Raw genomic sequence first — 23,662 nt, 5'->3', positions numbered from 1 at the left:
TGATGTATTCCTTCAAAGAGCAAGTCGATATGCTTGTCATTTGCGGAGAATCCTTGTGTTAGTTCGCGTCAAATCTCAAGGGCATCTGGCATGAGTTAGAGTAGTGTTGTTCGTGTTCTGCATCGCCATAAACATCACCCTTACCATAGGAGTCTTCACCAAGAATTAACTGGCACTGAATTCTTCCGATGGGCTCAACTTCAGATTCAGAGGGATGCCCATTTATTAATTTGATTTTATTTACTGACGAGGCTACATTCACGAACCATGGAAATGTTAATTTGCATAAGATGCATTATTAGGCAACTGAAAATCCATGTTGCCTGCGGCAAGCTGCATACCAAAAACCGTGGTCGGTGAATGTATGGTGTGGGATTCTGGAGGACGGAATTATTCCATCTAAGGAAATCTTAATGCTAGGAAGTACACCACATTCCTGCAAGAAACATTAGGTCTGTTATTGGAAGAAATACCTTTAAGAACAAGGACAGAACGTGGTATCAACACGATGGGTGTCCGGCACATTTTTCGCTGATGGCTAGAAACGAGAGAGACTATTCCCAAATCGTTGGATTGGACGCGAAAGATATGCGAGAGAGAATTTTCAGAGCATGTGCTTCGATCAGTGCGGCTGTGATAAGGAATACCACCCAATCGATGATAAGAAGATTGTAGCACTGCATTGATACCAATGGTCATCACTTCGAACACATTCTGTAAATAGACGTTCATGCCACTTTTGTGACCTTCGTTGACCTTCAAAGATCTTACTGAAACTTCCTGGCAGATTAAAACTGTGTGCCCGACCGAGACTCGAACTCGGGACCTTTGCCCTTCGCGGGCAAGTGCTCTACCATCTGAGCTACCGAAGCACGACTCACGCCCGGTACCCACAGCTTTACTTCTGCCAGTATCTCGTCTCCTACCTTCATATCAGCGCACACTCCGCTGCAGAGTGAAAATCGCATTCTGGAATGACCTTACTGTTAGACATCATTGGATTCGTCTCGATAGCCGCTTTGAGAAAGTAAGTACCAAACTATAACATCCAACTAAAAAAAAAAAAAAATGTTGACAATCATATCTCGGAAGTCACCCCTCATAGAAACAAAAAACCAACGTCATATTATGGCCCCCGTTGTCCCACGCAACATTTGTCCCACAAACTTTTCAGCTCCTGCCATACTTTCGCAGTTTTGGTGGCAATAGTTATTGACTCATCCTGTATAATGACATTAATAATCGTGTCTATGGATTCTATAGGAAGTGAATTTCCTCTCTTATTCTCGAGAAACTCTTCTGAAAGAGCTATGGTTTGAAGAGAGGGACCGACGAGCAACAAGCAAATTTGTGATCGGGTAACCAAAACGGACTAAGAAATATTTTCCCCAACATGAAACTTGCGTCTCCGTGAAGTGAATGGTGTGGAATGAAAGCTATTCCATCATTGAAACTTTTACGGTCTGACGTTTGATTTGGAACAATCGTGTGTTAGATATAGGTAGGTACATAAAGCACCAATGAAGGCATCACTACTGACCCGTGCAGATGTAGCACTACTTTGGAAATGACGTTCAGCTAAACTAGAGAGAAACGTGCTTCAGCTGTTGGTCGCACGACTCTCATCCTGTCTTGCCTCCGCCGAGAGCGTGAGCTGTCCTCCTCATGTTTCTTTTACAGTAGGAGAGGCAGAAGTAAGAGCGCGAGGAGAAAGATTAAGAGATGAAGGACGGAAGAAAGAAACCGGGAGACGAGAGATGAAGTTTCCAAACCGGAATCCCCTCCGAAGTGAGTCTCTGCATGAATCAAATCCGGTTACGGGATTAATTTTGAGTCCGAACCCACTCGGCGACCGCTCCCAACGGAGCGCGCGAATGCACGCCGCTCCATTTCCCCATCTTTCTTTCCGCCGTCACGTACTGCGATCTCCCACCACATTTCCGCACCGTTCCCCCCACCTCGCTTCCCTCCCACCCCTCCCTGCTGCTGCTGGGCAGCCTAAATAAAGAAAGTCGTCTTTTGAACTCTAACGCGTGGGGGAGTGGAGGGGGAGGGAGGGAGGGGGGGGGCACCGCTTTTATTTCGGCGGTCCTAAGGTCAACTACTTTTCGGGGAGGGGAATACCATTTTCTGATTCCGATATCCAAATAAGATTTATAGATGTACACGGCACATACATAGCGGGGAAACAGACGCAGCTGCTGTAGTCGTTTTTCCTAGTTCCACGGCCGCGCCGGGCCAACGGAGCTGATCGCGATAGGCGAGTGGAGAAGCGGGCGGCGGCGACGCGGCCGGGGGGACGACAATGCTAATTCGGCGGCCGGCTGATCGCATATTCGCTGCCGAGCACTTCGGACGAGTTCTCGTTCGGATCGTTATTTCATTCCAAGGCCAGCGGCGAGTGGGGGAAGGTTAGCGGGCCGGGCAAACCGGCCCGTGCCGCTTGCGTGCGGCCGTGCGTGCGAACGCGGCTGCGCCGCCGTTCCTCCGCGTGCGTGCGTGCGCGCTCCCGGGTTCGACGGTGAGAGGCCAATTTAGGCCCGCTGCCCGTCGCTCAGTGGCTCCTATTTAACGGCCGAGATTTAGTGCCACGCACACCATCTATCACGTTGCCGCGCTAACGGGAGCCCCTTTCTTTGTTCGGTTGCATTCTGAGCTTCCGTGTCACTCGCCTAGAACAGTTAACAGCATTTTTAACGTATTTCCGTGTCTATGTACGTACTTTGTGTCACAATCACTCTTCGAATATTATACCATTCATTGTGCCATTAACTGGTTTTCGAGATTCGTCATCAGACCATTACACTGACGTGACAGAAGTCATATGATAGCGACATGCACATAAACAGACGACGGTAGCATCGCATACACAAGGTATAAAAGGGCAGTGCGTTGACGGAGCAGTCGCGTCCACTCAGGTGAGTCACGTGAAAAGGTTTCCGACGTGATTACGGCACGACGGGAGCTAGACGCCTGGGACATCCCTTTTCACAAGTTGTTAGAGAACTCAGTACACAGTGTCAAGAATGTAACGAGATTACCAGATTTCAGACATGATCTCCCACTACGGACAACGTAGGTACCCACGAACTTTTCTTAACGACCGAGAGCAGCGGCGTTTGCGTAGAAGAATGTTGAAATGTTTGTGAAACCTTATGGGACTTAACTGCTAAGGTCATCAGTCGCTAAGATTACACACTACTTAATCTAAATTATCCTAAGGACAAACACACACACACACTCATGCCCGAGGGAGGACTCGAACCTCCCCCGGGAGCAGCCGCACAGTCCATGACTGCAGCACCTTAGACCGGTTTGCGTAGAGTAGGTAGTGCTAACAGACAAGTAACACTGCGTGAAATAACCGCAGAAATCAATGAGGGACGTACGACGAACGTATTCATTAGGACAGTGTGACGAAATTTGGCGTTAACGAGTTATGGCAGAAGACGGCCGACGCGAGTGCCCGGCATCGTCTGCAGCGCCTCTCCTAGGGTCGTGACCACAGCGGTTGGACCATAGAGACTGGAAATTTGTGGCGTCAGCAGATGAGTCACGATTTCAGTTGGTAAGAGCTGATGGTATGGGCCGACAGTGGCGCAGACCCGGCGAAGTCATGGATCCAAGTCGTTAACAAGGCACTGAGCAAGCTGGTGATGGCTTCATAATGGTGTGTGCTGTGTTGGAATGGAATTGACTGGGTCCTCTAGTCCAACTGAACCGATCATTGACTCGAAATGGTCATGTTGTGCTACTTGGGGACCATCTGGAGTCATCCATCGACTTCATGTTCCCAAATAACGATGTTACGTCACCGGCCTACAATTGTTCGCAATACTCGGACTAGCATCTTATATGCGGCCTCCATTGCAGAAGAACTACAGTCTCCTAAAATTCGGCCAGTATACCGAAGCCGACCACTGGCCTTCCCTACCACAATCTTCACATGCTCTTTCCGTGTCATATCGTTTAACACTCTAAGCGCCAAGCCCGTAAAATTTACGGGCCTGGGATCGCGCGAAAATCACCAAGCCCGTAAAATTTACGGGCCGCTACATTTAATTTCATTCAAAACACTGCAACGTTATTTCTACGGGTTTGGCCAGCGCTATACGTTTTTCAGATGTTTATTAACAAAATGCGTCCATAGATGTCACGGCAGCGCTGTAATTCATGTTAAAACTTATCTTTGCGTTCTCAGTCTGTATATCATTCAGTTGTTTGTCATCATGTTTCGGCGCGGTTTATCAGACGCAGAAATTGCGGATTTGATCAATCATAGCGACACTCTGGATAATGTAGAGAGTGATTCAGACGATTCTGAATGCAATGGTGTGTTTGAAGGTACGTATTTCCGAATTTTCCACGTAATTGTGCAGTACGCACATATCTGTTGAACATGTGTAAACGATGTATGTAGTTACACATAATGTGATATTCTTTTTAGAAGACGAGATTGATGACAGTTTGTCTTCAGATGAAGACGAGAATGATGTTGAAGGTGTTGCTTCAAATCCAGCAGCTGTGCCGTATCCGAAAGACAGTGAGTGGACTGCAGTTGACACCTACCGACCTCTGCCTGTCAACACGACACCCAGGCAGATACTAGTGGATATTGATGAGTCGAGTTCTGTACTGGATTGCAGTAAAGTGTTCCTTACTGACAGTGACGTAAATGAACTCAAGAGACAGACAAATTTGTATGCATCACAGACAATACAGAAGAAAAGAAGAGGAAATAATCTGAAGCCCCATTCAGTTTTGAGTTCGTGGAAGCCAGTGACTATAAGTGAGATGAGGCGTTTCTTGGGTATTATTTTCCACATGTGTGTTTCGAAAAAGCCCAAAATTGCGGACCATTGGAGCACTAATCCTGTTCTTAGTTGTAACTTTTGTCCCCATGTCATGAGCCGTTTGCGTTTCACTCAGATACTGTCATGCTTGCATCTTGTTGACAATTCAAATCAGAAAAAACCAGGCGAAGATGGATTTCATCCACTTTACAAAGTTTTGCCATATTATAATAATTTGAAGGAGCGATGTATCCAGGCATATCGTCCCTCAGAAAAAGTGACAATTGATGAAGGAATTTGCCCATTTCGAGGTCGTGTGAGTTTCCATGTTTACATGCAAAATAAGCCTCATAAGTATGGACTGAAAGTATATGCTGTTGCTGAAGCCAGTAGTGGCTATGTTGTAAATTTTGAAGTTTATGCTGGTAAGCATATTGTTGACAATTCTTCGTCTGCGGTTATTTTGCGATTGTTGTCTGACAGCAGCTTGCTGAACAAAGGCCACACTGTGTATTTAGATCGATTTTATTCCAGTCCAGAGCTATTTCAGCAACTGGCAGAGAAAGGCACTGGAGCTGTTGGTACTGTGAACAAATCCAGGAAAGGATTGCCTAAAGATTTAGTATCTGCTACGCTGAAAAAGGGCGAAATGTCTTTTCGGCGTAAAGATAATGTATTGGCAATGAAGTGGAAAGATAAGAGAGATGTGTATACATTGTCTACAAGGCATCAAGCAACATTTGGTACGCATACTAAGAGAAATGGGTCTGTAGTATTGAAACCACTTCAGGTACTTGATTACAACCTCAATAAAATTGGAGTGGATATTGGAGACCAACGCCTGCAGTACAATCCGTTCCAGCACAGAACTGTGAAATGGTGGCGAAAATTATATTTCCATTTGCTGCTTATGGGAGTATCAAATGCATTTTGGCTGTACAATGCAGTGCACAGGAAGAAAATTACAATAACAGACTTTATAACAGTGCTTGCAGTTCAGCTTGTTGAAGACGACACACTTGAATTCATTCCAAGAAATGTAGGAACTGTAGGTCGGCTAACAAAGAGACATTTTTTGCAGCACATACCTGCAACTACTAAGAAGTATGCTGCTCGTGTGTGTCACGTGTGCAGTTCCAGGAGCAAGAAACAGAGTGGCAAGGCTTCTCGCAAAGAGACACGATACGAATGTGAACAGTGTGGCGTTGCACTCTGCCTGGAACCTTGCTTTAAAATTTTCCACACTAAAAAACAATATGATTCTGTGTGAAATTTATATGTAATACTGTATACTATCAGAAACATGTAATGTAGTGCCACAATTTTGGTTAAAAATAAATCACAATTGTATTCCCTTATTCGTATGACTTTTTCTAAATTCTTAAAACATCTAAGTGATTTCTATAACTGTACCTTAAAGCTGTGCATTGTAAAGTAGTTTCTTTCACTCAGAATTAAAGTAGAAATGTGCAGCTTCAAGATGGTACCAAATTTGCCACAATCCAAACAGTAGATTTGATGCAGTAATTTTTTTAATATTGGTAAAATTGCCCGGATTCTAGGGACGGGTGCATAAAATAGGCCTGGTACAGAGAGTGTTAACAACGTTACGACCAGATATTTAAACGTGACTGTGTCAAGCATGGCAATACTAATGCTGTATCCGAACATTACGGGTTTGTTTTTCCTACTCGTACGCATCCGTCTTTCATGATGAAGACCTTGGAAAAAAAACAAAAAAAAAAAAAAACCCTAGCGTCTAGGTGCTCGTTGTCCAAAATGTAATGTTCCTGTAATTCCTCCTTTTGACGAACCAACAGTGTCTCAAAAACTAGGTAACGGTACAATAAATCATATAAAATTCAAAAAGAGAATGGTTCCACATTATCTGTATCACAAAACGGCTAGCCTGGGGTATGGTCAGCCACAAAAATTTGATTTTGAATATTTCATATAATTATTGATCGAATTTAAAATGCTGTCATAATCTACTTATTATGGACTATAACCGTACGTTAAGGATTTAACATAGTGAGACAAGTACTACCGTTAGAAACTGTGTACACATTATACCTCGAGGCAGCGTAGCTTACGAGAAGCGCAACTATATTCATCCAGTATACGAAAATGGGAGCGCTTAGAGACTTGGCCAACTTTTTCTCGCTAACTGTCCCCACAAAATGGCGGAAGGAAAAAAGATTACTACATTTTCGCCGTTCGTGCAGTAAAACCTCAGCGTCAGGCATCACGTGTTAATGTATTACTTCTTTATGAGTAATTCTGTTCCAACACATTTTGCAGACACTATCCACATGTACCGCAGAATCAACTTGCAAAATTATGCCATTGTGCGACGCATAGTTCAGGAGATGTATCGCTATAAACACTGAGATGCGTGCAAAACTAGCTCTTGCTAAAAATGTTGCGCAAATTATCCACACCATATTCATCTAGTGTTTGATGGTGAGAGCAGTTAGCGATTTCTGGTAAACTCTCGTCACCATGAACAATTTTTTGCCTTCCACACTTCCCTCCATTACCAAATTCACAATTCCTTCATGCCTGAAATCAGTCAACACGTTAGTTCAAAAACTAGACAGGAAAAATTATATCTACAAGCGATGTTATAACAATATTTGTTTGTGATTCATTTGAATTTTTTTATAATTTTTTGCTTCAAAAATTTCGCAGATTGGCACTAACTTTTCTCTGCACGTAAAGCAAAGTGTACTATATTGGAGATTGAAGTTCTTTGCATTGTATGTGAGTAATGTATGTAAAAAACTATGTAAATTGTTTATTACCTTAAATAATTTTCTGATGACCTTCCGCATTTAAAAATATTTGTGTGTATAAATTGTTCATGTTGATGTAACTTTGACAATTTAAGAAATGGTCACGCTTAGCAACAACATAAGAAATAGGTGTTTGTAAAAGCCAGTGTGCTTCTGTTTAAAACGAAAGTGGCTCTGGGGAGTGGAAAAGGTGGCAAGGGCGAACTGGTGCGCCGCTACCTAGAGCAAGCGGGGGAAGTGAGCCACAAATGCCTCGGATGGAGACTGAGGACGGCTTGCGGCATAGCTGCGAGTTGTGGGGCTACTGTATGTAGAAATGAACGACGCCAAGAAGAGAAGTAGTGTAGGCGCCATAATTGTTTGCCACACCCAAGCCCACAGCCACCAGATAACACATTTTTACAGTAAATTTACTTTTGTACAGCGTGAACCATTAATTTAAACTGTGTTTTAATAATCATTCTTGAACTTTCAAGAAAGTGGTTCACCCTGTTATTTCATCCTAATCATACACCTATACAGGGTTCCTTCCTGGTGTTTGAGCCAGTCGCTGTGGCCGAGCGGTTCTAGGCGCTTCAGTGCGAAACCGCGCTGCTGCTACGGTAGCAGGTTCGAATCCTGTATCGGGCATGGAGACAGGTTAGTTAGGTTTAAGTAGTTCTAAGTCTAGGGGACTGACGACCTCAGATGTTAAGTCGCGTAGTGCTTAGAGCCATTTGAACCTGGTGTTTGATGAATCCGATTATCCTATTTTACAAAATTATGAAGCGCCAAGTTAATATAAAGGGGCACCATTTAAATTGTTTTTGTGTTTTCTTAACAACTGAAAAGTGTTATAGTAAAAGTTCGCTTTAGTAAAATTCAATCAGAGTGTAGACAAGTTACTAGAATCTGGTAAATGACTATACAGAGGTAGTTCAAACAATAGTTGCTTTTGACAGTAAATTCCAGTTAGAAAGAGGGTTCCTTGAAGCAAAATGATGAGAATAAAAAGTGTGTGCTTTAATATCTAAGTATTTTAGTGTATAAGTGTGTTTATTATACAAAATTATTTTCTGTATGTCCCCCCCGGCCCAATTTTTTTTAGCTTCCCTGAAGTTATCTACTGGGCTTTTTCTCTTTTTAAAACGGGGTGTAAGGGTGTAGTAGTCAAAAAGAAATTCTAACATTGTTTACGTGGATTAATATTAATTTGAAGAACCAAATTAAACAGTAGGATGAAAGCAGGCAAAAACTCATACTTCTGCTTTGCCAATACTTCTGTTTCATTCCCTGTATAGGCTGGCGACCATTAGTACATGTTTTAAACCACTAAATGAACTTGGAACTGAGTTATCCTAGCTTCAGTATATTATTATTCATATTGCGTTTCTGTTTAACGGCTGGGTAAGATCTTAGGAAAAGAACTGAATAGTCTGATTTACTTATCCATTAGACACAACACAGGGTCAAACACAGTAAAAAGAGTAACTCTATTGGTTAGCTTTTCCTTTTAACAGGACTACCGTCTCATAGAGTACTTTATTAGGAAACTAAACTAAATTTTAGTAAGGACTCTACTTGGCTTTTCCCGTAACAGGACAATTTGTCTGTTAGGGTATAATATACTTGACAACATAGAGAAAGGTTTTTCTGTAAAAGCATACCAAATTACAACAGTAGAGGTAGGGTTACAATGTGAATCCTATCTTTTGGGGTACCGCAAGTGACTGCTAGAGTCAGAACATTTTCCGTTAAATGGAAACTTTGTTTCATTATTATTTACAAGCACCAACTCAATTAATATACAATTTTCTTGAAGCTACTAGAAAAACTGTAGATGCTACAAGTGTATGGCGATGGAAAACAGCAGACTTTTCAACTTTCACCTGAAGATACAAATATCTTTGCTAAGTAACTTTTCAGATACGGATTCTCCATAAAGAATCTGTTCACTATGAAACATAGATCAGTAAATTGGGGTGCGTTTAACGGTGGTGAAACTTCTTGCACCTGCTTGTTTGTTACAGGCCGGCCGGTGTGACCGATCGGTTCTGAGCGCTTCAGTCTAGAACCGCGCGACCGTTGCTGTCGCAGGTTCGAATCCTGGCCTCGGGCATGGATGTGTGTGATGTCCTTAGGTTTAAGTAATTCTACGTTCTAGGTGACTGATGACCTCAGATGTTATGTCCCATAGTGCTCAGAGCCATTTGAAGCAATTTTTGTTTGTTACAGGTACGTAGCTGAATCAGTTGCCCAAGTTGCAAGTTCGTGAGCTCCACGTAACTGCCATTTTCATTCGTTCCTACTAGGTGCGAGGAAGCTCTGAGTAGGTCCGAGAGGAGGCGTGTTTAGACAGCGCCGTTAGCAGTGCTCTGCCCGCCGAAGACAGAGCTATGGTTTCGAGTCCCAGTGCGGCACACGTTTTAACTTGTCGCAAATGTTACTCGCACCGTACCCTCAACTAACAGGAGGAAACGTCTCATTTCCTGAGCCGAGAACTTTGTCACATGCATTACGTACACGTTAACACATTGTCATGAAGACGGCTAAGGTCTGACATACAGATTGTTCTTTTGTATTATGTAGGGTGAATATTAATAAAAACAACAAACTGCAGGGACCAGTTACTGATTGGAAATGGAGGAAAATATCCTATTAAGATGCGCCCGGAAATGCACTGTTGCCACGCTAGATAGCGCTGACGGATGACACTTCCTCTGACCACGTAAAGCGCACTCCCTGTGTGTTGCAGGCTGTGGGATTGATGTAGCGTACTTTAAGCGGCAGAATCGACTGGCATTGCTGTAGGGAACAAGCCTAGGTGGTGTTTGTCTACGGCCAAGCAGAAGGAAATGGTCGAGAGGCAGCACGGCTATACCAAAGCACGTACCTTCACTGGTACCAACCACATCACACAACATTTCAAGTGTTTTTTTTTTTTTTTTTTTTTTTTTTTTTTTTTTTTTTTGTCGTTTGTCTGATCTTGGGTCTTCCAGACAGATGAATGTGCAAGGAGAGAGTGGATTCTACGAACACCATATCTGTAGGACCAGGTTCTACGGGATATTGAGACGAACCTTAGTGCAAGCTCCAGACAGGACACACGAACATGGTTTAAGCCAAAGTACGATTATATGTACCCTGCATGACAACAGCTACTATTCCTATCACCTGCAATTCCATGGAGGCCGCTTTGAGCATCTGTTGCCACGTGGATGAGCTGCAGCTGTGTTCTGTCTATTTCCAGACACGTGTTCGTAAGACCCTTTTTTCTTCATATCCAGTCAGGCATCCACTTCCTTCAGTTTGTCGGTTTTATTAATGTTCACCTATAGCTTTAAACAGTAAGACCTATTTTGAGCGTCAGAGATAAAAGGTACCTCAAATATTGCTGTGTAATGTCCTAGAGGAAGTAAATGGCTGGTTACTTTTTCGGACCTCTCCGTTAAGTGTTAATAGTGTATCTATATGGTGTTTAAAAGCCGTTTAAGATATTCTTACAGGAGATAGTACTGGTCAGGACTAGAAGAAAAGTTCATTTATTTGTGTGTCCTGACACAAATATTGATGTGTGGGCCAATCTGTCGTCTAATTGGTTCAAATGGCTCTGAGCACTATGGGACTTAACATCTATGGTGATCAGTCCCCTGGAACCTAGAACTACTTAAACCTCACTAACCTAAGGACATCACACAACACCCAGTCATCACGAGGCAGAGAAAATCCGTGACCCCGCCGGGAATCGAACCCGGGAACCCGGGCGCGGGAAGCGAGAACGCTACCGCACGACCACGAGCTGCGGACAATCTGTCGTCTAATTCCCATTTGTCACCTAAGTACAAGTAGACAGCATAGGTAGCACTGTATGTGGTTGGCACTCATCCTCACACATCCTTCAGACCTTCTTCGCAACGAAATCACGCACTCTTTCAAATACACCCGGCTCCATTCGCATTGCGTCACATGCCTTGGGCATACTCTTTTATAACGTCTGTACAATTGTCGATAGACTGGGCATGCCTTAAAATATCCCCACTGCCAGGAATCCAATGAATTAAAGACCGGTGTTTGAGGAGACCATGCGGCCGGACCTCTTATAGCAATCCATTGCCCATCAAACGTTACAGTGAGGTAGGACTGCACCATCCATAGGAAATAGTGTGGTGTACCGTCATTCATAATACATTGTATATTTTTTTTAGGTAACGTCCTCAGATAGTGTTGGCCATTCATCACTCAGAGAAACACAGCACCCGTTAGGTAAAGTGTATGGCCGTATGTGCCTGTCACAGATAATTCCTGCTCACACACTGACCAAGCGAGCTTGATGTCTCATCTCCACGATTGTTCCAGGATTTGCACGTGCCCTGGCATACTAAGTGTGGTAATATACTACACTATCTCTTGTAAATCCTGTCTACGCCACTAAATACTACTCGTCATAAGTAAAACAGCCCATATGTCAACATGTATTGGTTTTCGGATATATGTCTACAGGAACTTATCTTCTAGTTTTGCCAACGGCCTTGCCGCAGCGGCAACACCGATTCTTATCAGATCACCGAAGTTAAGCGCTGTCGGGATTGATTAGCACTTAGATGGGTGGTTGTCCTTACCTTCCCAGGTCCGTTAGCAAGCGGGGTGCACTCAGCCCTTGTGAGGCCGACTGAGGAGCTACTTGACTGAGAAGTAGCGGCTCCGGTCACGACAGGTTACAGCGGCTGGGACATCGGTGTGCTGACCACATGGCCCTCCAAGTCCGCGTCCTGTGGCGCCTGTACCTTGGATCACACGAAGTTCAGTCGGAACCGGTGGCCCTTCCGAGGCTTGTTCGCGCTGAGTTTCTCCTAGGTTTGGACCGTGCTATCTCCTGTAGGAACACGTGATGCTCTTTTCAAACGACCTGCATATTATGAACGTGTGCTGTGCTGAAAATTTTACCGATGTATGCAATGAAAAGGCTGGAGAGGCTACAACTCAGTGTTAACACATAGTCTGCTCCTTTCGAATTGAACCTAACGGGCCATCGAACGTAACGTCCCGACATGACGGTCGAATGGGCACATAAAACTTTCGCGGCCTCAGTCTCTGGTACCCTGCACAGAAGTTTGGGGTTTAACCCGAAAACTTTCCGCTCAGCAGAAATATAAGTTACCTCTCTCTGATGGCCAGTTAGTACTTCCGTCTTCTCTGTATCTACCAGAGATGGTGTTACTTTGCTATCTTTATCTTTCTTGGGTCTGACAACCCCCAATATTGGGAGTCGTACAGTTGGTTGCTTTTCAGACGCATATAGAACAGTTACTGCAACACACCCACACATTTTCATATCTGATTGGTGCCTCTCTCCTCGCCTTCCCACGTCCTTCTCCCCACCATTTTATAGTTTGGCGTAAGACAGGTAGAACTGATTTCCGACAGGGCAGGTAGAAACCGAAACACTGTATACTGTATTTCTAATTCGGAAGTTTTCCTTCTGAATAAACGCAAGTTCTGACTAACGGTCTGACCGTGCCTTTAAATACAAAACAACCGTTCTTGTCCCTGTTTACTGCCACTAACATTAGTACCAGTTGAGAATGGAATGACATTCCTTTCAATCTCTGCATGTGGACGGAGCGACAGTCCCTATAAAACACACAGTTATTTTAATCTAACAAGATCAAATGAGGTACAGTCGCGAACAATTCCTGTAATTTGAAGCAGCCCAAAGGCAAAGATATTTTGAGTTTTACAGCGCTTGCTAATTATTTGTGATTTATGTGACAGCGTAGACCGAATTTTATGTCTGCCGCACATGAAATATGCAACAGGATGGAAGCAGAAACGGAATTCCATTTTAATGGCACGCATTTCACTTCTAGGCGCTGTTGTGGCGGCGGCCTTGACTTTAAGAGACTTCCCTTCCGATTTACCGAGCGTGGGCACGATTCTCGTAAGATCTGAACGCGGTGCCGCAGAAAATCAATTACTTTGTTACACGGTTAAAAGTGTAAAAAATTATTATTTGTAGATCGTTTACGATAATGTGATATACGGTGTATTAAGTAAGAGTGTGGTCGGTATTACACACAGATGGTAAAAGATATTGCCTTAGTTTTTTCGCAACCCAATAGAGGGAACCTTTGTGCTTCATGAAATGTCCATAAAGCGTTCGCTTACTTTGAATTCTTGACAGAGACACACAAGAAAAGAAATGACTGCAGCGCATTTTCAAAGTCATCCACGTTTTAAACTAATTTGTAGTGTGTTACCCACTTCTGTACAAATCACTCTGATTTCCCCATATATTCAGACGCCGCTGCATGACTCATTTTCGGACCTTTGGCGTGGCTGCAGTGAAACACAGCTTCAAAATGTGACACGTAATCTGCATTCGTATCTGTTCTTGTGTATCTCAGTCAAGAATTCAATGTAAATTAATGTTTTATGGGTATTGTATGAAGGAGAAAGATTGCCTCTACTGGGCTCTAAAAGAAATAAGGTGGTATCTTTTACCACATGTGTGTAACGCCGACCACGCTCTTACATAACAGATCGTACCTTTGAAAACGAGACAATGGTGAAAGCTCTCATAATCAAAGTGGGGATTTTATGTATAACTTATGAAGTTTATTCAATAGAATGTAATGTGATCACACAATGGCTACTGTTGTCTGAAATAAAGATCCCAAAATATGGAGCGAATTTCAAATATTTCCAAACCTGCCGTTCTTTATTCATTTCACTAAACACCTAGAAGCAGTTTTCCTAATTTTCAATACTGTAATGCCAATTCGTGGAAAGTCTCTTCAAGTACGATAAATCACTATTATTTTTCGCTTCTCTGTGTCGGCGTCATTGGTGCGCTGATTTACTTAAACCAAGTAGAAACATAACGAAAAAAAGACACATGAAAACCCTATGTCTTATATATGATGAAAAATCAGGCAAAGTGTAGAACTAAACATTTCGACCGATGAAAACTTGTGCATCGGGCCGGGACTCGAACCAGGGACCAGGTTCCATGTTAGAGTCCTGGCCCGACACACAGTTTTAATCAGTCAAAAAGTTTCAAATTTGTGCACACTCCACCGCAGAGTAAAATTCATTCTGGAAAGTGTAGAACGTGCATCAAAGCAAGATTTACCTTATTGGATAACGATGACATCAAGATATATTCTGTTGGCTCCTCATCACCATTAACATCTTCTGACAAGGCCTCTCTAAACTTTTCCATGCATTACGGTTTCACATATACGGACATCCATCATCACGAACTGAATGAAAATACGTTCAATTAAGACGTCTTCCATCTCCTTTTTGCTGTTTTAAGAATCTAAACGGTTCCTCTAGGATTGTTGAAAAAAATTGTGTCGTTTGCAATCTCCTAACCTGTTTGCCATTTCAGTTACGAATTCCTCACTATCCTGATTAAGTGTACGTGAATCTGTAGCACCGACGTTTATAGTCTTCAGTATACTAACATACAGTGAATCAACATCTTGTTTCTGAAAGGAAAACAAAAAGTTTCTCAAAAACTGTCATCGTCAGGCAAAGTGGTTATCCATTCTCATCCATTTCTTAAGCTGGCTTGCTCCTTTGTCTAGTTAGAACTTAATGATTCTCCTATGCAGTAGGTGGTAATTTTAATGAAGATATTGTACATTATGGGCACAGATATAAAGATTTTCAGTGAGTCGCATCTTGCAAACTAAAGTGTCTTTTCTTGGGAGTACGGGTAGAAGTGCAGATATTTTTATATGAGGTATCTCCGTGTGTTAATTGTTTATTCTCTGTATTGTGCAGTCTTCCCACAAACACATCACAAACCTTATGACCTGATGTTTTCCGCTTGGTCGCAACTGCAAGTGGACTATACCTGTCGGTGTAGTTTAACCGCCTTCTCTCTGTGCATCCATACTCCAACACCTGACCTGCTTCCCAGGGGAAAATAAGAATTAATGGCTTGCTCTTGCCACATGTAGTTGGAGATTGTACCCAACCTAAAAACATACGATGTGTGATAGCTATAATTATTGGTCTGCAACCCATTACAGCCTGCAAAATCTTTATCAGCAACAATTGCTACCTAATCTGAATCTATGGAGGAAGAAAGGCAAATATTCTATATAGGGAACTTCAGATTTATAGATCAGTTATGAGACTGTGAAGGCATAACAGCAACTAGCAGTGGTTCCAACAACGAAATTAATGTTGTAAAACATCTTGAGAGTTAAAAAAGGTAATGCTGTCCTCAACCTCAGGGTTGGTCTAAACAGCGCGCAATTTTGCTAAGTATGGTCCTGCTAGAGGTGGTATGGCATTGCCTTCATCTGACCTTTTAACTGACTAATCCAACCAGTTGTAGGGGGGGAAGTTACAGTTTAGGCAACTCGCCAGTTTTCGCATTGACAAACATCGCCAGAAGTGAAAGAACTGAGATGTGATAAACAAACATCACACGATTGACCACAGATCGTATCCAGCACTCTTGGATCTGTAATCTGGCACTTAACCATTTTTGAAGCAACTGAACCAAATCTTAAGTAAATAAGTGTTATAGCAATAGAGATAATGCTAATGCAGAACCAGCTAACGACTATACAGCAGTTGTCGGGTTTCGTATCTTGAACTTAAATCATTAGCTCTTATTCACTATGCACATGGATAACAGTGTGGCTGGTTTCCTTTCAATAACGCGGAAGCCTGTGGAAATAGCTAAGAATAATCTGTAGTACAACAGGAAATAGGAAATGCTGATTGGTCCGGGTATTTTTGCCTGGCGTACGCAAACCTTCGTAAGGGGTTCAGGTTTGCAGGCACGTTGTTGTCAAATCGTAAAGTCCTTCACGATCTGAAATTAAAGCAAAATAAGAAGCTGCCGCTCTCCGCTGCTGGAAATCCTGTTCGGTGCACGAAAGCGAATGCAGATGGGGGAGACTGACCGTGAACAGTGGAGCGGTTTGAAAGCGAGAGTTCTCACTTCTGAACCGATCAGCAAAGAGCTCGTGCAACAGGATTGTACAGACCAGAAAAATGCTGGCAGAATACATTTACCGAAGGAGTATCATAAAGTGATTTAACTAGGATCTCAAATCAAGATAAAATAGTAAATATTAGCAAGACTCAACCAATGTGGTGATGTACGGGAAGGCCTCAGTTCTGAAGAGACAGAAAAGGTGAGGCACGTCTGACTACAGCATCACTGACGAAAAAGGCCGGCCGGAAAACTGAAACCCACTGTAAAAGCGGTGTAATGTCTTCCTGAGAAAATGTAGATGTGGTGTACATTCAAAATAGACATGGAAAAATGTAATATAAAGAAAACAGAAAGGTAGCATGAAATGTGAACGATATTAAAAATAAATAATAGTTCTTATGAAAGAGATAGTTTTAAATCTAAACAGCTACAAAAATGGTTCAAATGGCTCTGAGCACTATGGGACTTAACATCAATGGTCATCAGTCCCCTAGAACTTAGAACTACTTACACCTAACTAACCTAAGGACATCACACAACACCCAGTCATCACGAGGCAGAGAAATTCCCTGACCCCGCCGGGAATCGAACCCGGGAACCCGTGCAAATAACAACAACAACATCGCGTACGTAATAGACAGGAAGCGAAAAATCATCAAATGTGTAGCAGGACAGAATGTCAGTTTTCGTCTCTATTAACAACAACCAAATAAAAAGCGCTGTCTAATCAGTATAGTCTTTCTTAAAGAAATATTTTGAATGCTGGCTCGATCCATTTGCAATATCAGCAAATGGGAGACACGCTGTAAACTGTTTATCTTACCCTACATAAAACATATAAGTGAGAATTTTAAACACAATGCCAGAGAAGACAAATCTTCTACGTTATGCTCTGCTTAACATTCCGTTGACTTTGAGGCGAATAAATACGCAACTGTTAAGCACAGTGCGAACTCGTTGCATGCACCTGCATGGGATTCGAGACATTTTCAGAAGAACATTACATATATAATCAGAAGTGAGTATCTAGTGGCTTTAATTGAAGAAAGGTAGGAAGATTAGCGCTTAACATCCCGTGGACGACGAGGTCGTTTGATGCGGAACGCAAGCTCAGATTGAGGAAAGATGGGAAGGGAAATCAGCCTCGACATTTTGAAAGGAATCACCCCAACATCCTCCCTAAGTTATTTACGGAAATATGGATGACCGGGTGGGATATACGAACCATCATCCTCCCGAATACGAGAGCAGTGTGTTAACCACTGGACCTAGTTGCACTGTACTTTGTGGTGGGCAGGAGTTCGTCAGACATACCGACATAGATTCCCTCTTTTTTCCCTGACATAGTTCTTACTTATGTGGTGCAGATAAGGAAAATGGGTACTCGGAGGAAAGGAAATAATTAAAGCTGTGACCAGCTCACAGTCTACTTCTCTCCGATAGTGCCAAGGTAGCTACGGTGCTTGACACCCCAATCAGACGGACGGATCATCATCAACAGTGTCATATACATCTATACAACAATATCAGTTACAAGATGGCTGGATGTACAAATTCCAAACGTGTTACGTATCCCCATTCCTGGAGACTGTGTGAACAATACTGAAATACAACTCTGAAAAATTGGCCAGGTGCGTGTACGACTCGAACACTGAGGGTTCCGTACAAACTTAATTATGTACATGTACAAATATACAATGTATCCATTCCGAAAATCGATGATACTGACGATTTTTGCCTGCTATACAAAAAAAAAATATCAAATGTGTGTTAATTCCTGAGGGACCAAACTGCTGAGGTCATCTTACACATTACTTGAAACTGAACTTAAACTAACTTATGCTAAGAACAACACACAGACACCCTTGCCCGAGGAAGGACTCGAACCTTCGGGGGGACGGGCCGCGAAATCCGTGACATGGCGCCTCTAACCGCGCGGCCACTCCGCGCGGCTTGCCTGTTATCGGCATCGATACTGGCAAGATATTGGTTCCGGGGATTCCAAGACCTTAGAGAATGGTTTAATTTCAAATCTGATTAGAATAACAAGTGATAAATTAACAATTTCGGATTTTTCCCTTTATTTGTACTGTGAACCCCTGCTTCTTGCCAAATTTCATGATTCTCTGTCAACGGGAAGTACCCTATAGGTTTTGATGAGGGAGTTTCCGAGGAACAAAATATGTGACATAAATGACCGCATCTTTTGATTGCGATGACTTAGAATCTTAAAAGGTTTACACTAATAAGGGACCAGATCTTAGAATGTGACATAAATATGAACTTCATACGACTATCTGTTCCAGAGAAAAAAAGTCTTAAGACCGACACACAAACAGACGTATAAAAAATAACAAAAAATATTTTTTCCTTTTATATAGTTATAAATTTAGAATTTTTGAATTTTTTCTTATATTTTTACTGTGAAACTTTGCTTCTCGGCAAATTACATGGTTCTGGGTCACCGGGAAGCACACTATAGTTTCTGAACAATGAGTTTGCGGGTATCAAAATATATGACATAAATGTTCTTATATTTTGACTGAACTGACTTGGAAACTTAAAATTTTTACACCGCCAAGGGACCGTGAACCTCAGTACCCGACATAAATTTAAACGTGATAAGTCTGCTCGTTCTTAACACCCAAACCTCCAGATGTCAGATCCTCAGGTCGGTACCAAACGTTGTATGTCGATAGAGTATCAACCAAAACTCAGATTTAGTTCGTATTATGTGCTATCGTCCAGCAGAACTGGCGTAAGCGTTAATGAAAAGTAACACCGTAACTCGGAAGCACATCAAAAGCATACCTGTAACTAACACCTGTTCCTTCGGTGGGAAAGTTGGTAGAGCGGCAGATCTCGTATCGAGAGTCCCGCTTTCAAACCGCGATGTCGAGAAACTTTTTTTTTTTTACTGTATTATGCGTGAAATTGCTGTATGAGACAGCGTGTTTGACATTTCGCTTCGTTTCTTTGATAGTAATAAACCTACAGAGTAGATCTGTAGTTTCACAGAATATACAATCATAACATAAATAATGAAACAGTTGCATCATACGTGCGTAAGTAATAGTAATAACAATAACAGTTTATAATATACAAAATAATAAGGACAGTGCAAAGTACATAATGTTCAACTAACGAAGCGAAAGCAGAATGCTAAGATATCGTTGCTACAAACTCCGAAAAGTCCTTTTACACGTCAGGAAAGTGTTCACCCATATATCAGTGCCACGCGTAATCAATTAAAAAAATTGGCATCAGTGGGGTTTGATCGCTCTACCTTCTCACCCACGCGAGATCTACTATACTATCACTCACATATAGGCTTTTCCTGTGTTCCGTAGCTCTGATGATACTTTTAATTACCGTTTACGCATGCTCTACTGGACGACAGCACACAGTACGAACTAAATCGGTGTTTCGGTTGACACTCTATCGACATACAACGATTGGTACCGATCTGAGTGTCTGACATCTGCAGGTTTGCGTGTAAGAAAAATGGTTCTTAACAGTCGGACGGCCAGGGAGACAGAAAGACGGTCAACGAGGCGATCCTACAAGGGTTCCGTTTTTACAGATTGGGACAAGGAACCCTGACAGTGGGACACAGGGTGACGATAAAAAGTTAGGATTAGAATATCATATGTCCTGGTTCGACTAGATGCTGCACTGAGACACGGAATTTAACATAAGATACTGACGCACTGATTGGCAATGGGAAATTGTACATCGCGAACTTTCCTTTTCTTACCGTTTCTAATGCGGATGTTTCAACCGGGCTACCCCCATATCGATCGCCATCGCAGTAATATTCGTTGGTAACTTTGACTACTTAGATGATTCGGCATATGCTCTGAAGACCCAAAGAAGCTGGTACACCTGCCTAATGTAGTGTAGCAAAGAAGCTGGTACACCTGCCTAATGTAGTGTAGCAAAGAAGCTGGTACACATGCCTAATGTAGTGTAGAGCCCCCGCGTGCACGCAGTGGCATGGACTCGACTAATGTCTGAAGTACTGCTGGAGGGAACTGACACCATGAATCCTGTAGGGCTGTCCATAAATCCGTAAGAATATAAGGGAGTGGAGATCTTTTCTGAACAGCTAGCTGCAAGGCATCCCAAATATGCTCAATAATGTTCATGTCTCGAAACTCGGGAGGCTAGCGGAACTGCTTAAACTCAGAAGAGTGTTCCTGGAGCCACTCTGTAGCAGTTCTGGATGCGTGGGCTGTCGCATTGTCCTGCTGGAATTACCCAAGTCCGTCGGAATGCACAATGGACATGAGTGGATGCAGGTGGTCAGACAGGATGCTTACGTACGTATCTAGAAGTATTGGGGGTCCCATATCACACCAACTGCACACGCCCCATACCGTTACAAAGCCTTCACCAGGTTGAACAGTCCCCAGGGTCCATGGGTTCGTGAGGCTGTCTCCACACCCGCACACATCAATGCGCTGGATGTCGGTGTTGATGGGCCCAGACGAGGGGCAAATCTTTGTGTCGTACAGACATCAAGGATGCACGAGTGGAACTTCGGCATCGAAAGCCCATATCGAAGATGTTTCGTAGAATGGTTCGTACGTTGACACTTGTTGACGTCCCAGCATTGAAATCTGCAGCAATTTGCGGAAGGGTTGCTCTTCTGTCACGTTGAACGATTCTCATGAGTCGACTTTGGTTCTGTTCTTGCAGAATCTCTTACGAGCCGCAGCGATGTCCGGAGATTTGATGTTTTACCAGATTCCTGATATTTACGGCACACTCGTAAAATGGTCGTTCGGGAAAATCCCCACTTCATCGCTACCTCGGAGATGCTGCGTCCCATCGCTCGTGCGCCGACTATATCACCATGTTCAAACCCACTTCAGTCATGATAACCTGCCATTGTAGCAATACGAAAGGTGAAATTTCAAATTTAGCATTTGGGAAATCTTTCACGCAGGAGGATCGTACAAACATACCGCCGTTTGAGTCTCGTACAGATTCCCGTATGGAGGACATCCCTAGGGTTGTGAAGCAGCTGAATGGGTTGAAAATAAATAAGTCACCAGGTCCTGATGGGATTCCAGTTCGGTTTTACAGAGAGTACTCTACTGCATTGGCTCCTTACTTAGCTTGCATTTATCGCGAATCTCTTGTCCAACATAAAGTCCCGATCGACTGGAAAAAAGCGCAGGTGACGCCTGTATATAAGAAAGGTAGAGGGACGGATCTTCAAAATTACAGACCAATATCCTTAACATCGGTTTGTTGCAGGATTCTCGAACATATTCTCAGTTCGAATATAATGAATTGCCTCGAGACAGAGAAGTTGCTGTCCATGCATCAGCACGGCTTTATAAAGCATCGCTCCTGCGAAAAGCAACTCGCCCTTTTTTCACATGATATCTTGCGAACCATGGATGAAGAGTATCAGACGGATGCCATATTCCTTGACTTCCGGAAAGCGTTTGACTCGGTGCCCCACTGCAGACTCCTAACTAAAGGTACGAGCATATGGGATTGGTTCCCCAGTATGTGAGTGGGTCGAAGACCTCTTAAGTAATAGAACCCAGTACGTTCTGCTCGATGGTGAGTGTTCATCGGAGGTGAGGCTATCATCTGGAGTGCCCCAGAGTAGTGTGGTAGGTCCGCTGTTGTTTTCTATCTACATAAACGATCTCTTGGATAGGGTGGATAGCAATGTGCGGCTGTTTGCTAATGATGCTGTGGTGTACGGGAAGGTGTCGTCGTTGAGTGCCTGTAGGAGGATACAAGAAGACTTGGAGAGGATTTGTGATTGGTGTAAAGAATGGCAGCTAACTCTAAATATAGACATATGTAAATTAATGCAGATGAATAGGAAAAAGAATCCCGTAATGTCTGAATACTCCATTAGCAGCGTAGGGCTTGACACAGTCACGTCGATTAAATATTTGGGCGTAACATTGCAGAGCGATATGAGGTGAGACAAGCATGTAATGGCAGTTGTGGGCGGATAGTAGTCTTCGGTTCATTGGTAGAATTTTGGGAAGATGTGGTTCATCTGTAAAGGAGAGCGCTTATAAAACGCTAATACGACCTATTCTTGAGTACTGCTCGAGCGTTTGGGATTCCTATCAGGTCGGATTGAGGGAGGACATAGAAGCAATTCAGAGGCAGGCTGCTAGATTTGTTACTGGTAGGTTTGATCATCACGCGAGTGTTACGGAAATGCAGTCTCTAAAGGAAAGGAGGCGTTATTTTCGTGAATCGCTACTGAGGAAATTTAGAGAACCAGCATTTGAGGCTGACTGCAGTACAATTTTACTGCCGCCAACTTACATTTCGCGGAAAGACCACAAAGATAAGATAAGAGAGATTAGGGTTCGTACAGAGGCATATAGGCAGTCAATTTTCCCTCGTTCTGTTTAGGAGTGGAACAGGGAGAGAAGATGCTAGTTGTGGTACGAGGTACCCTCCGCCACGCACCGTATGGTGGATTGCGGAGTATGTATGTAGATGTAGATGTAGTAACCGATGTAACAACTGCGCCAGACACTTGTTGTCTTATACAGGCGCTGCCGACCGCAGCGCCGTTTTCTACTCCTTTACATACCTCTGTATTTGAATACGCATGCCTACACTAGCTCATTTGGCGCTTCATTGTATAGATTCATATTAATTGCGTACAGTTCCTGTAAGTGTACTGGCTGTCCTCTTGCAGACTGTAAGTGGAGCACACTTGTCGCAAGGCTGCCACGTGTCGCAGCCGCTCGGCCCACGTCCAGCTCAGAGCGCGGGGCGCACGCGCCGCCACTCTGCAATGATCGTGGCTCGTTGAAGGAAGGACGGGCAGCGATTGAAGGCAATTTGCTTGTTCGTAGAGGTACTTGTGCAAGGAGTTATGTTGTAAGTCAGGATGTCACAGATTGAGCGATTAAGGTCACCGCTGCGCAGAGCTCTGTGCTCAGAGTTCCTCGCTACTGATAGCGACCGTCCGACGATACATCGGCTTTCCTAGGAGTGCACAGCATTAGTTGTGCCTCGGCACTAGCATCGTCGTAATTCGGTCACTCATTAAATGTGACTATAACAGAAGCGAGAAATTTAAGTGTCCTGCATTACTTACACTCATAAGGAGGACATACCTTTATTCTATG

General features: G+C 43.2%; 1 protein-coding gene across 1 annotated transcript; it reads left to right on the top strand.

Annotated features, from left to right (window-relative positions):
- The first annotated feature begins 4,229 nt into the window (after window positions 1-4,229).
- Window positions 4,230-23,343, top strand: LOC124799213 (piggyBac transposable element-derived protein 4-like). The gene is made up of 3 exons (XM_047262748.1): window positions 4,230-4,344; window positions 4,448-5,841; window positions 23,227-23,343. Exons 1-3 carry the CDS (start codon window positions 4,230-4,232, stop codon window positions 23,341-23,343), a joined length of 1,626 nt encoding a protein of 541 aa, XP_047118704.1.
- Window positions 23,344-23,662: the final 319 nt, after the last annotated feature.

This window comes from Schistocerca piceifrons, chromosome 5 (assembly GCF_021461385.2).
Source record: "Schistocerca piceifrons isolate TAMUIC-IGC-003096 chromosome 5, iqSchPice1.1, whole genome shotgun sequence".
In the NCBI taxonomy this organism is placed as follows: Eukaryota; Metazoa; Arthropoda; class Insecta; order Orthoptera; family Acrididae; genus Schistocerca; species Schistocerca piceifrons.
The sequence above is the reverse complement of the archived record's forward strand: the minus strand, read 5'-3'. Positions and strand labels throughout refer to the sequence as shown.